Below are 14,660 nucleotides of genomic sequence, written 5' to 3'. Positions count from 1 at the left end.
GTTTTTTTCATGACGACCAATAAGAAACAACAGTGTCATATATCGCTACCTAGCAGAGAGTTGTAAGCACTTTCCACCCTTTTCAGTGAAGGAATTGGACTCCCCAAGCAATGTTATACTTAAAAGGAGCAAGTAAGTTGCATATTAATTTAGTCTTTCGGCCTGTAGCATACAAACAAAATGAAGCAACTCTCCCATATTTCTAACTGCATTTGAAGTAGACATTGAGACTCACAAAAAAATGGACGCTATAGGACAGTGATCATGATTTGTCTCAATGGGTCAAATAGCAATGGCTGGTGGAATGGCCATGAAGTATGTCTGTATATGCAGTGTTAGCTTGTCCAGGCCCTGCAAGTCAGGATGTAGGCTATGAATCTGAATGAAAAGTAGGTATTTACCTACTTTTTCCTAGTGGCCATCCCCAAAATGCACCAGATTACAGGAAATCAAATCTATTAAATTCCAAAATAAATATGGGGGGGGGGGGGGGGGGGGACCTCAGACCCCCTGTCTGTTACTGTGCCCCACCAACAGGTTTGATCGCCAGCCGCCACTGAGAATGACCAATGGAAATAACTCTGCACAATTTGAATTGTGTTTAAATATGGTACAGTGGTCATTTGTTTAGCCAATTCATGTTAAACAATGAGGGTTTTGATTGACCCGAGGCCGGAGAGGGGGCCTTTGATCGAGCGTTTGTGTTTTTTTTGTTTTTGTTATGATTACTTTATTGGCCTAATCTGAGGAGAAATCTATGCCATAAACAGACATTTTATAGGCCTTTATTACACGGGTCTTCTCAATGCCGTGGAACGCTCCGTTCACTTGCAAGGGTAGCAGTCCGGTAACTTGTCAACCCCAGCGTCTTCGGTGGCTAAGCGACGTCAACGTCTTATAGCAGACTATTTCACTGCTGATCAACACTACGAATGCTGGTAACGAATAAATTGTAAAAAGACACACCATGTGAAGTTATTTGCCAAATAAGATTTGAAAAGCTTTGGAAGTTTATTTACAACACTAATTACATGGTTTCGGAGTAGTACACTTTGAAATTTTAATACAGTTCAGCGAGAAAGGCGACAAAGAATAAGAAGGGGGCGTTCCAGTCTGCGTAAACGGGAACTCCCACCACACGAGAACGCCCATTTGTGTCTACAGTTCTCATTATCACTGGGATGGGGATTGGCATCAGCCTTAAATGGGTCAGGATGGATCAGATCCAGGGACCGATGACGCGCTTGCTGATCTTATGAACGATCCAACAATAAATTCCCATTTTTAAAACTGGGTCTAATGTCGACAAGTGACGTCAGTCTTTCATTGATTAGTTCATTTTTTGCCTGGCAGACTGGGATGTGTGTAGAGTTTCAATACCATTTCCTTTCATAGGATTAGCACTTACCTTAATGTAATCCTCTGCAGCATCAAGTTAAAGATGAAATCCAATCTACACTGCCAGTTACTTCAGTGTTTCAACAAAACGTACCAGTAATAACGGTATAAAAAAAAATCAAATTTATTTGAAACAAAAGCCCACTGATACAAAAAACAAAGGGCATTTCTGAATGGAAGAAGCCATGTTATCCCATAGTGGTTGTGTGATTTTTTGAGCAGCAGGAATACAGCCAACCATTGAATTCTGCCAGACTGGCTCAGAAAACATTTACACAACTAGTCACCTTTTGTGATGTCCTGACAAATACATGAGACAGTTATACAAAACAATTGCATGACACTTGTGTCTTCCGAACCAAGCCACACCAACAGTGAACCAAAATCTTAACCTTACGCACATTCTTTTGTCCTGCACAAGAGATTCCTTCAGAGGTTTTCAAGTAACAAGTCGATGTACAACAATGCGCTTGGTAAAAAGACGTCATTGGGAACAATTATAAAAGTAAATGAAACCTGTCTTGAGATTTGATCCACTGGCTTAAGAGGATCCCTGCTGTTTAACAGAAGCCACACCCCTCCCCTATGACTTGTCGTTTGCATGAATACCAATGCCAAGTTGCAAATTCCGGGCCGTTCCAGGTGAAACAAAAACCGTTGGTTGGACTGGTTCTTATTTGCTTGTACTTTTGCTGTAAAATAGCAGCACTCACACGCAGAACAACCTGCAGTGAGTGCTCCACAAACCGGGACAGAATACTACAGACTTTATGAACAAAGTGTTCAAGAATTAAGTCTCGACCAAGAAAAAGAAGAATCACTAGGTATATACATATAAATCTATCTTAAAAAAGGTCAGCATGTTCTCGGTGTTTGCGTCCTCATCATCGCCGTCGTCGTCGTCTATTTTACCAGCCCGATCTTCTTGGACTCGGTTTCGTAGATGAGCAACCGCCACATCTTCACTATGAAGACTTCAGCTTCCTCATCAAGAACCTGGAAGAGAAACAGTAAGAAAAGCGAGTGAGTAAACCAAAGTGACCGTGGCAATGTCTAAGTAGGATGAAGGTTGCTGTGCCTCATATAGGCCACTTGGCTGGATGATATTCCCCATGTACATACTAACTAACCAAGCCACACTAACGGTGAAACTAAATGCAACCGTCTCCTGTTTATCGTGGCTGTAAATGCATGGGTGCCCTCAGCTCAGAAATGAAAACCTAGCAACTAAAGCCCAGTTCAGACCAAAGATTCACCTTGCAACGACTTGCAACTCGCAACTCCTTGCGACGCCTTGCGACGAGACGGGCTGCGACATTCTAAAACTGGGCAGTTCACACTGGCTGCAACGGTAGGTGGTTTCCCTAGCAACTGTGAACGCAAGTTCACAAGTTGATCTGGCTGCCTTTCGGGTTTTCACGAAGAATTTATAATTTTTTTGAGGAAAATTACTACGTGGGTCTACGGTACAACGGAATGAAATCCGACCTTATTAATATTCCCCTCCACGATGGTATGAGTTCGAATCCCCTAATGTACCATATTTTAAGCATTCGTTTTTCATTTATTTCGGCTAAAAACGGTTCTACGTGACAAGTTTCTTCCAATTACACTCCAAATACGAATGAGATGGGAATGTTTTTGACATTTTATTGAAAGACAAATCAAAGAGGCATTCGCAAGGACAGCTACGTGTCTGGCCCGATTTCCAACAGCTGGCGTAGCCAAGATAACAAACGACGCATTTGGCTAATGGTCACCAGTTAACATGGTCACGAGTTGAACTTAATAATAATAATACATTTAATTTATATAGCGCTTAATATGGTACTCTAAGACGCTTTAAAACACCACACCAAGTGCCACCGTAATGTCGCAACATGCTTTCTTCTTGCTGTCCCTGTTGCTATACCCCTTACTGCCAACGTCGTAAAGGACAGGTTGCTCCTCCAGCAAGCGAATTCAATTCTCCTCCCTCTCCTCGGACCAGAAGTCTGCCATCTTCGGGTATTTGTATGCTGGAGTGGACAGTACGGTACCGGGACGGAATAAGGCCGTGACGTACAAGTTGTTCTGTGCTGTGATTGGCTGAAGAGAAATAGTTAAATCGCCGCGTTCTAAAACTGGACCTTGCGATTTGACATGTTCAATCTCTGGCGACTCCTTGCAACTCCTTGCAACGGCTTGCAATGACCCGTTCACACCGCCCCTGCGACGTTCTAAAACCGTCTCGTTGCAAGCCGTTGCAAGGTGAATCTTTGGTCTGAACTGGGCTTAAGACAACCACCGTCTCGCACCCGGACGGTTACTCACCATGGCAACATCATCCAAGATACCCTGCGCCGTGCCGTGAGCCATCACCTAAAGGAGGTGTGGAGGTAGAAACAAAACGCTCAGGGTTGGTGTTCTTACATGATCGTCTTCATCTGCTGACTATCAATTCAGACCATGGAGGGATGAGTACCTTAGAGCAGACAAACTCCACCAGTGTGGGCTCCTCCTCTCCGATGTACTCGATGATCTTCTTGTTGATCCAGGGGCGTACCCGGCGCTCCATCAGGGTCTGAATAACAGGTGAAATAACAGACGTATTTAGAGGAGATAAAAGTCCACCGCCCTCTTCGAAATGACTCCAATTTGTTTGTGTGTGTTCATGAACTCATTTTGGTATGGAAGGAAAAAAGTCGCAGTATCTTTCAAAGACGGTTGCCAAACAGTATGCAGACGAGATGGCGGCCCTGGTGGCCGACATCAAGGATCACACCTCTCTGGCTGCCTACTACCAGCAGGTCAACACCCTGACGCCGTGGATAAGAGAGCTCTGTGGAGCTCAACATCACCAAGACCAAGTGTTGGCCCTGTGTTGTGGGGGGAGGCGAACATCTTCCCCCCCAACCTCTCTTTCAACCTCTGAGGCTGTACGGGCAGACAGTTGAGCAGGTAGAGGTCTTTAGACACCTGGGCACAGATATCGACACCCACCTGTCCTTCTCCCAGCATACAGACTGTGTACAAAAAGGCACCGCACTGTTCCTGCTGAGGAAACTCAGGCGCTTTGATGTCAGACAGGACATTTTAACAGCTGTCACATCACATCCTGGTTCTCCCTCACCTCTGTCCAAAACTAATCAAAGCTTTCCCGGATCATCAATCAAGGAAGCAAAATATCTGGCAAAACTCCAAACCAATTATCAGCACTCCACAGCCAGGCAGTTAAAAAGGAAAGCCAACCTCATTACACAGGATCCCACCCACCCCCTGCACAAGTCCTTCCAACTTCTGCCATCAGGCCGCCGATATAGAGTACCCCTATCTAGGAATAACATACAAATTAACCCTGACGCATCACTTTACACATATCCACAGCTTTTATCTTGCTCATTTCTAATATTTATACTTGTTTTAAGATCTTTGCACACAGTATGTGCTCTCAGAAATCCATGTTGTATGACCGCCTATCAGTACATTGTCCTGTTTGTGTGCCGAGCCACGTCAACGACGATTTTCTGTTACGACAGACAATAACGTTTTCTGAATCTGAAACCACCTGGCAAATTGCAGACAGGCAAAAGCTGGGATTGTATTGATGTGTAAAAATCTATTGATACAAGTCACACCGCTTTCAATGATATCAATCCCCCATCAAAAATACAACGGCAACAAATGTTTGCATTGAAAGTCGAGGAGAGGACAATTGATCATCATGAACTTCACATTGTTTATCTACCGTTCTCACGGCAAAATGACATTGACTATTGACAACCAAACGAAGAGCCTGTGAGCCGGGTGCGTCCCCCCCCCCCCCCCCTCACCGCGTCCACCATGGTCCAGTCCAGCGGGTAGCTGAACAGCTCGGGCTTGGCCGTGGGGATCTTCTCGATCAGGCTCTTGATGTGCTTGCGCTTCTCCTCGCTGCCGTCGTCCGCCTTGCCGGCGAGTGCGTCGGCGCCCAGGCTCTTATCGTCGTCGTAGTCCAGCGGCACCAGCTTCCTCTTGGGGATGCGCTCGTCCGCCTCCTCCTCGTTGAACTTGTTGAACACGCTGTCCACCGGCAGACGCTTGCGCTTGCCCACGTGCGGCTGGCCGGGGCTGCCTCCGCCGCCTGGTGGCGGGGGGAGGAAACAACAGCAGTGAGGACATTGTAGTGTTCGGTTTTCCTTTACAGCGCCACGGATCGCGAACATTGTGATGAAGAACAAGGTGATCTTGTCTCGGTCATCAAGTCAGTAGAAAAATGCTATCCGCGTTATCATATAACATCATAATAATATCTTCAACATTTGCCACCGCCAACAGCATCTTCCCCTAATTGCACAGAGTCCCTCACTTGATGGATACGTTCATGCTATTCAATGGCCTTTCTCCTCAATGGTACCTATGGTGTGCGGATAGCCAATAAATACAACATGTTTTCAAACTGAAAAACAATCGTGATTGTGAATGAATAATCGTGATTTCAATATTGATCAGAATAATGGTGATTATGATTCATCCCATAATGGAGCAGCGCTACTCAGTGGTGCTGCGCTCCGTACCGTTCCTCAACAGAGACCTACCCAGCTTGAGGCCCAGTTTGAGGCCCACGATGCGGGGCCGCTGCTCCTCCTGCGGGAGGTTGTCGGGGGGAGAGTTCTCATGGGGGATGATGATGCCGCATGGCGAAGCGTCCTCCGGCGAGCCGGGCGAGGCGTTGGCGCTTGGGGGCGTGGCCACCGCCGGCGCGCTCACCACGGGCCGCATGGCGGGGGCCTTGGGCTCGGCCCGGGGCTCGGGGTGGCCGCGGCCGTGGTCCTGGCAGGCGGCGGCGGCGGCAGCTTCGTCGTCGTCGTCGTCGTCGTGGTCCTCGCCCTCCTCCACCACCTCACCCTCCTCCGACTGGGCGCCGTGCGGACCGCCGGCCTCCTCCTGCCGCTGCCGGCCCTTGTCCTTCTGGCGGGCGCCGCGGTCCCGCGAGGAGGCCTTGCGGCGGAGCTCCCGCTCCTGCTCCAGCTGCTGGATGACGGGGGGCTGCTGCAGCTGCAGCCGCTGCTCCTCCTCCTCCTCCATCTGGACCAATGGGGGCGCAGCGAGGCGGGGGGTTAACGGCCAACGTCACAAGGGCTTTTTTTTTTTTATAGATAAATAAAACGTGAGCCAAACAGACGACACATTTACCACACAGGGATGGAAGATACCCCTCAGATGCCTCAGTGACCTTCAAACACACACCAGGGAGCAAGCTGTGCTAAATATACATGACACTAGCACACAAACGCACACGCGCGCACACACAAACACACGCGTACCCTGCGTAGCTCTGCGTCAGGGTCCGGGTGTCCTTGGTCCAAGAGCCGCTGTCTGACTTCTGCCAGCTCCTCCTTCTCCCTCTTCCTGTCACGCTCGTCTGCCTCCATCTCCTTCTCTCGCTCTCTCAGCCGCTTTTGCAGCGCACTGCCCCTAGGGGTCACAAGGCACAATTACACCCTGAACCACCAATAGCTGCAAGAGGGAGGGGGGGGGGGGGGGCTTTAAATAGCAAAGACTGTCGGGGAGGATGCCTCTGCAGAGAACATCCAGGCATACATGGACCAATGCATTTGTCCATGTAGTTCAGTATGAACCCTGTGTCCGATCTGTCCCATTATACCACCCTGTCTGTTTCACAACTGGATCAAACGACATTTTGTATGGATGTGCATAGCATGATATTGACGATGCTGCAGAACCAAAGACCCAAGGTTCGGGCCCCGCCGTGCCTACCTGTAGAATTTGGGGTCGTCGCGCTCGTCGTCATAGTCTTCAAGGAACTCCCTCAGCCGCTTGCCCTCCTTCAACTGGGGCACCGTAGAGAAAACAAGACCTCAGTTACCATTTAAATGTCACTCAACATAACAGAGACAGAGCCAAAGAAGCAAAAATGGAAGCACACACACACACACACACACACACACACACACACACAGGGGTGTTACCATTTCACGGCGCCTCTCCTCCTCCCTCTCCACGCCCTTGCTGTGGTCCCGGGTCTTCTTCCTCTCCCGGAGCTCCCAGTTCTTCAGGCGCTGTGGGCAGGAGACAACATGATGGTCAGACACCCTCCTACAAACAGGCCTTCTCCCAGGGCCAGCATTGATAGTCCTCTGATGGATGAGGACCCTCCCCCCCACCCCACCCCACCCTACCTCCTGGTAGGCTGCCTCCTTCTCCCTGAGACGCCTCTCCAGCTTCCTGCGCTCGTGGAGACCCTCCTCTTCCTCCGGGTCCCGCTTCTTGTCGTTGTCACGGCCGCGACTCCTGTCCCTGTACCCCAAAAAAACACAAACAACCTTCAGCATTCAGTCCCTATAGACACGTTGGTGGTGGGGGAAGTGCTTCTGAGAAAGAGGCAAGCAGTGGCGTAGGGCTGTCCCCTAAGAGGGCCCTTCCTAACAGATGCTTTCGTTTTAAATAGAAGCATAGTTAAAAATACAGGATATCGTTTTAAATAAGAGGATATAGCTTTAAGTAGAGCATAGTGTTAAAATAGATATTTATGATACTATGATATAAGTCATAGTATACATCCTCTTAAACAAGGAGGGCCGAGCGTTCCTCCCTTCTCCGTGAGCTCACCTGGACCGGCTGCGGTCGCCCCCGCGCTCCATCTCCCAGTCCTTCTCCTTGGTGCGACGTTCCCTCTCCCGCTCGGCTCTCTCCCGCTCCCGCTCCACGCGCTCCCTCTCCCGGTCCACCCGCTCTCTGTCCCGGTCCACCCGGTCCACCCGGTCCCGGTCCACCTTGTCCCGGTCCACCTTGTTATCCCGGTCGCCTTTGTCCCGGTCCCCCCTCTCCCTCTCCCTCTCCCGCTCGCGCTGCTGCTCCTCGCGCTCCCGCCGCTGCCGGTCCCGCTCCCGGCGGTCCTGCTCAAACTCCTGGCGCTCTTTCTCGCGCTTGTCCTTCTCCTCCTCCAGTTTCTGCGGGGGCAAAGCGGAGACGGTGGGGGGGAGTCAGCGGGAGATTTGGGAAGCATGGGAAGCTGAGTGACTCTCAGAAAGACCCGTTCAAGTGGTTTCCAGGCCCATGATGTTAAGCCCGAGATCAGGTCTACGTGCTTCCAAAATGATCCATCTGTTCTGAAGTCCTTAATCCCCAAGTCAAAAGAACGGGGGGGGGGGGGGGGGGACGACAAGATGGCTGGAGCTAACCCCTAAGACCAAGACCTCTATGGACTTAATAGGCCGACTGCCTCCGCCTTCATGCCACTCACAACTAAGCAGGAATGAAATCATGCTCAACGCTCGCATGTTACCTGTGCTAGAGTCACTTGAAACCACTTAAGCGGTCAGAAACATCGGTCAGAAACATCGGTCATTAGACATAGCGAGAAAAAGGCGCCGTGAAAAGACATTGCTCTTTTTCCCTCTCTCCGTAGGAGTCTCCCCGTCCCGAGAACAAGGATAAAACAGAACTAAACCAAGGTTATAACGAGTCAAACAATTAAAAGGAAATAAAAACAAAAACAAAGAGTGGCGAGTCTTTTCATTTAACTGGTTGATTGTGACTTACAGGTGTTGAACTATGGACTCAGCCCTTCGCTGCCCCTACAAGCCTTTTAACTTAGGGCTGGGAGGAAAGCAGGTCACAATGGTATGCAAAAAGGAAAAAAAACATTACGGGATTCTTCTAGCTTGCTCAGATATGTAACATCAAAAAGTGGCTAACATCCTTTTACTTTAACGGGTGCAGTGGCAGTTAGCATGGCGCCCAATAAAAACAGAGCAAAAGATCAGACACATTTCTGTTACAGGTAAGTTAATTATTAGAAGCTGTCTTACCCCTTGGCAGGAATCCTGGGAGGGTTGTTCTAGATCCATTACTCAGACAAACCCACACACAATCACACTCTCACCTTGCTGGACACTAGACACAAGGCTTGTGTGTCATTTTAAGAATGTATAGCTCTGTGCTACAGCTTGATCATTGGAAAAGTGACCATAGCGGTGTTACTTTGGAACTATACGCCTAAGTGTCCACATACAAGAAACACGGGAAGCGCAAGGTGTATGATCCGATTGACATTTGATGAACAAAACATCGTTAAAAAGCTTCAAGTTCCTTTGACCAGAAGCCTTGTGGGTAATGTAGTCCATATGGTTTAAATTAGAATGGTATGGATGAATACATTGGATGAACGAATATAAGAAGCCATTGGTGAAACCACCTCTCAAAAGGACAGGCTTTTTTCAGTAAACATTTAAAAAAAGACAATTTCTAATGTTACTTACCACTCAAGAGCTGATGCTTGAACAGCTATCGAGACCGACAAATTGTACATGTTTTCCCTCCATCTTTTTTGAGTTTAGGTAGACATGGCAAGCCAGAATTTGCATTAGGAATTTTGGCAAGACAGATAAATCCTTCTTTGTACCGTAAAGATACAACAAACTTAACATGATGTGGTCTGAAACATAATTTTTTTTCTCAGAACTACTAATAGTGCCTACTATTACTCTTAAGTCGTCTCCTTACAATCCTTGTGTTGCTGGTCGGACCAGCATCGCCCATTGCGTATGTGTAAAATGGATGCATTAAAACAATCCCGTCTCGCCCACTGAAATGAAGGATAATGACGCAATGGAGGGACGTGATGAAACAAAAAAATGTATTTAACTCACATGCATTCAAGGGCGTACGCACCTTGAGAGTCTTCGATTCGCTGTGCTGCTGTGGAAAGGACGCCCCCCTCCCCACCCCCCTCCCCACCTCGCCACTAGCAGTATATGAGGATACATGTCCAAGGAGACACTGGCAGTGGCTATCGACATGAACACCATCCAGACATAGCAGCAGTTTGCTGAGGACTCGCACAGGTTCACTGGGCCCTGAGGCTTTGTGGGGCCTAGAATGTCACCAAATTCAAAAACCCTTACAAAAAAAAGGGAATGTTGCTAAAAAAGTCCACAAAACAATCAGGCAAAAACGCCGGAGAGCCTATGCAGTTGCTCCCAGTGCAAGCCCTCAAGAGAGGGGCGCCCGGTATATGTAATTAGTAAATTAAAGCTGATACTTACATCCTATCCTCGCAACCTTTTCCCAAAGCTCTGAGATTCATCTTGCTTTAGTCACCAAATGATCACTATCATATTGGTGGGGTTTAATGAATAGATTAGCCTTCTGGTAACTTTACATTGTCTCCATGCATTAGTTTTGTTCTGTGTGAAGAATGAATCATGGATCTATTATGGTCACACTTAGAGAGCTTGATTTAAGGTGATCACAAGTGTCAAATCGGGCCTCCAAAAGCTAAATATATTGTTCCCACTGACATGCAGCCCATCATGTAGGCATAGGATAATACACTACTCAAATCAAGTACTGGGCAACTTGTGTTCATGTTAATAGTGCATCTGCACTATGTATATAAAGATATACATTCGGAATGGCCTTAGGCCATTCTGAATGTATATCTTTGTGGGACCAATTTATGCCTTTTGGTATGCAAGGTGTCTTCTAGCACAATGTAGACTATTGGAATGCACTATGTGAGGGGCATCTGTCCAAAGGAAAGCCTGTAATGTCACGTCCAATGCATCAAATGAGCCACTGTACCTTGTGGGTGTCACGGAATTTACTAATCTCGCGGGAAATTAGGTCCCTCTTGTCATCCTCCATGTCGATGGCATTGAGGTCCTCCTGTAGAAAAATGTCACACACAAAACACTGAATGAGCGATATAGTTTGAAATGCCACTTCTTCTGCAGAAAGGCCAAATCAATGAATCGATTTTTATCTGCATAATAGTGTGTAATTTGTCAAGTTAACATTACAAATTTAAGCAAAGCTGAATGACGTTTTGCCTCATTCCGTTTTGTTTTTTTTGGAACTAATGAAGTCATTAGTTCGAATCCTATAATAAAACATCACCTCTTCTTTTTTCTCCCTCTTTCGCTTGCGTCGGTTGGACTCGTCGTCCGTCGAAGGAGCGTTGAGCTCGCTGGCGTTCTCCTGGATCAACGCGTCGATGGCGCCCTTCACAATCTGGTCCTTCTTCTTCGTCTCCTCATCCATGTCTTCGTCCTTCTCCTCCTCTGTGCCCTCAGGCTTCCCTGTCTGAACCAGGATTCATATATGTATATGTTTTTAAATAGTCACAGTAAATATACAAAACTGTCATCCTATTATAGTACATTCATTTCTATATTTCCTTCGTATTTTTCCATTGTATCCCATGTCTTTCATTCAGTTTGCACTGATATTAGTAAGCATAGTTGAGGATGCCTGGAATTATAGGAATTATATTTCATGGTCATGACTTCTACTTGCTGTTCTGTAATGCACATATTAAAAATAAACCTCAAGACGCACAACTTGATCAGCTAGGGAAGTCCAGAACCATTTTAATCAATGCATGACTTCATCCATTGCAGCCCAGTTCTCGAAAGAAGAGAGGGCTCCTCACCCCATTGGACGCCTTTCTCTTGGCCTTCCACTCGTCCAGCTGGGCTTTGGTCTTGGCGTCCACCTTCACCAGCAGGTTCTTGTCTCCGATCTGCAGGTCGTGGAGCAGACGCAGTGAACGCAGCGTCGACTCGGGCTCCTTGTACTCGCAGAACCCGAACGCTGGGCCCAGAGATGGTGGGAAGAAACGTCAACGCAGCACAAGGAGGAAAGGGCTATTGGCCTCTGAGGTACAACCAGGCCAAGAAACTGCAACAGCCATGACCCCATATAGAAGAGTTAACTGGTTACCTTGTAGCTTCCCAGAGGCTCCTTGAACTCTTTTCCAGCTTAAGACGATTCCACATTTCTAAAAAGAAAATTCCGTACAGAATGCATGGGTTATAAAGCCAAATGCTGATAAGATTGTGTTTCAAACATAAATTGATAGAATACTAATACTGGTACTATACTAAATGGTCTCGTCTCACATCTCTTGCTTTGCCATGCAAATTATGCATTTCTTTCTAGACTTTGAAAATCTAGAAGCAAATGCATAATCTGCATGGCAAAGCAAGAGGTGCTGCATCACATCTGAACACTTGAGGGAAAATGAAAAGACTAGGAAGGAAGAACTAGCCTAATACATACTAGTGTATAATATAAAGTGGAAGAAGTTGATGCAGTTTCCCAGACAGGGGTCTGTGCGCTGCCTCCAAATCTCATCCCTTACCGCCAGCAGTTGTCTGATGAGCATATCCGAGGCCTTCTCCGAAATATTCCCTACAAATACTGTGGTTGTGGGCCCACTGCCCTCTTCTGCCTCTTTGGCTCGGATAGAAACGACATCCTTCTTAAGGGCCGCTGGTTTACTGACCACCGCTACTGATGTAGGCATCAGGACAGCACGGGCCGGAGTCATTAAGCCCATGTGAACAGGGATCATTGGGGCTGCAAAAACAACATGATTTATCAACAAGGGGTAAATCCATGTAAATTTGTGCGTCCTTGGTTGTGCATCTTTGAATATATTTACCTGAAGGGAAGCCAGCATATTGGGGAGGCATCCCTGGAGGTGGCAACAGCGGTCGGTTTAGATGAGGGAATGACATCTTGTGTGCTAACTTGGCCGACCTCTTGAAGGAAGAGAAGATAATATTACAACACTGCGCCCGTGTGTGTGTGTGTGTGTGTGTGTGTGTGTGTGTGTGTGTGTGTGTGTGTGTGTGTGTGTGTGTGTGTGTGTGTGTGTGTGTAAAGTTCGTACAGGCGGTACATAGCAGTTACTTTATTATTTGATCCGTTAGTAAATGATTATCTACATGACTCGAGCAGTGTTTTGTTAATAATACAACAACGTGAAGGGGATGCAATTTACCGAGATGACGGTAGTTTAGAATCATATCGCATATATGTTAATCATCCTAAATGTTGTTGAGTTGGCGTACTATATTATACGGACCATACTCGTTCGGTTATTTATACGATCAATCAAAGAGATATTTATAAAACAGTTGCGAATACAATAACTATTTTGCAGCAACCCGCGTGCTTTGGACTGCCGTATGTGAAACCGTCCCTTTGAAGCTAAAAGTAGCTAAGCTAACACGAGTAAAACAGACAATACTTCTGCCGCCAAGTCTCACTAGATAGAAGTTTAGATGTATAACATACCCTAAATCAGGTGGCACGTCAATTGAAAACAGCTACCAGCTGGTTATGGCTCCTGAATCGCTTACTCCACAATTTGTTTTAGCAGGTAGGTCTTGGGGGCCTTCAAAAACATAGACGCAAGTGAGACCCGGAATTGCGGTGCGCTTGTTTTGTATGTCGGCTCTGCCCTCTGAAACTGGGCACACTGAGAGAAGGCCCTATGTACATCGTTCCATTAAAAGAACGCATACACCTTAGAATTTATAATATTAATAATTGTATAACCAATATATTAAATATCGTGCATTTTTCGTGTAGTCTATAGTTTAATTTCATCCACGTATTACAACTTGCAGAAAACATATTAGAACATTATCCATAGATAAAACAACTCTACTATATTTGATTTTTCGTTATATTTAATAATGATATAGATAAAGAAATATATGTAGATCTATATATAAATATAGTTATCGGATATGTAATGTTACTTTAGTATCGATTTATTTATAATTTATCCTTGATTATTTATACTTTTAACTTTGATTCATTTTATATCAATTCAGCATACTTCCGAAAACAATCATTGAAGTATCTTACAATTATTATGGCTATATTTAATATACATTCGCTATCGCCATCAAATATTAAATGTTTGGGAGCTAGGTTCCTATAGTTTTTTGTTGTTGGCACAGTGACAGCAGTAGCTATAGCGAGGGCGGCCTGCATCTGAGAAGATGGTGACGTAAAATTCAGGCGGGTTTTTGATGGAAAGTGCTAGAACAAACGAAGCGCACCCTCTCAAACGATGATATCCCTCCAACTGATCAAATAGATCCGTTTATCCACCGATTTTTGATAATTTGTCGTTCTATTTTGTACTCAATTATATTGAAACATAACACATATTGCAAACCTAAAGACAGTCATATCATTTGTTTTGCACGAGTTTCCACTGAATAAACAAAGGAATTAATCAACATTCTTCATTAAGTGTGATGTTTTTATAATATATACAAGGATATATTCAGCCAGATACATGGAGGACATGATTTATATGCATATAACCTATCAAGGATGTCTCGTTTGAAACCATTAAAGATGCTCAGCATTATGTTATTACATATAACACGTGCACAAACAGACTATTATAATTAGTAACTAGATTCATTCAAATATGTATGAATAAGTGTGACAATTATGTTCACCGAAAG

General features: G+C 46.0%; 1 protein-coding gene across 1 annotated transcript; it reads right to left on the bottom strand.

Annotated features, from left to right (window-relative positions):
- Positions 1–1,060: 1,060 nt before the first annotated feature.
- Positions 1,061–13,637, bottom strand: rbm25b (RNA binding motif protein 25b). Its single transcript, XM_056581243.1, has 17 exons — positions 13,468–13,637; positions 12,830–12,929; positions 12,527–12,744; positions 12,106–12,163; positions 11,816–11,976; positions 11,281–11,466; positions 10,966–11,049; positions 7,990–8,330; positions 7,560–7,677; positions 7,350–7,439; positions 7,138–7,211; positions 6,684–6,834; positions 5,955–6,444; positions 5,211–5,500; positions 3,863–3,961; positions 3,712–3,759; positions 1,061–2,394 (listed from the first exon to the last, which is right to left on the bottom strand). The coding sequence occupies exons 2-17, from the start codon at positions 12,903–12,905 to the stop codon at positions 2,302–2,304; spliced, it is 2,577 nt and encodes an 858-aa protein (XP_056437218.1). The 5' UTR covers positions 12,906–12,929; positions 13,468–13,637; the 3' UTR covers positions 1,061–2,301.
- Positions 13,638–14,660: the final 1,023 nt, after the last annotated feature.

This window comes from Gadus chalcogrammus, chromosome 21 (genome assembly GCF_026213295.1).
Source record: "Gadus chalcogrammus isolate NIFS_2021 chromosome 21, NIFS_Gcha_1.0, whole genome shotgun sequence".
Taxonomy (NCBI): domain Eukaryota; kingdom Metazoa; phylum Chordata; class Actinopteri; order Gadiformes; family Gadidae; genus Gadus; species Gadus chalcogrammus.
This window is presented reverse-complemented; position numbering and strand designations above follow the sequence as displayed.

Excerpts from the sequence above, each read along its gene's own strand:
- rbm25b (XM_056581243.1), bottom strand. The coding sequence starts at position 12,905 with ATGTCATTCCCTCATCTAAACCGACCGCTGTTGCCACCTCCAGGGATG. Across the intron at positions 8,331-10,965 it reads AATTCCGTGACACCCACAAG|AAACTGGAGGAGGAGAAGGA; the intron begins GTACAGTGGCTC and ends TTGCCCCCGCAG. Across the intron at positions 3,962-5,210 it reads ACTGGACCATGGTGGACGCG|ACCCTGATGGAGCGCCGGGT; the intron begins GTGAGGGGGGGG and ends CCTGTTATTCAG.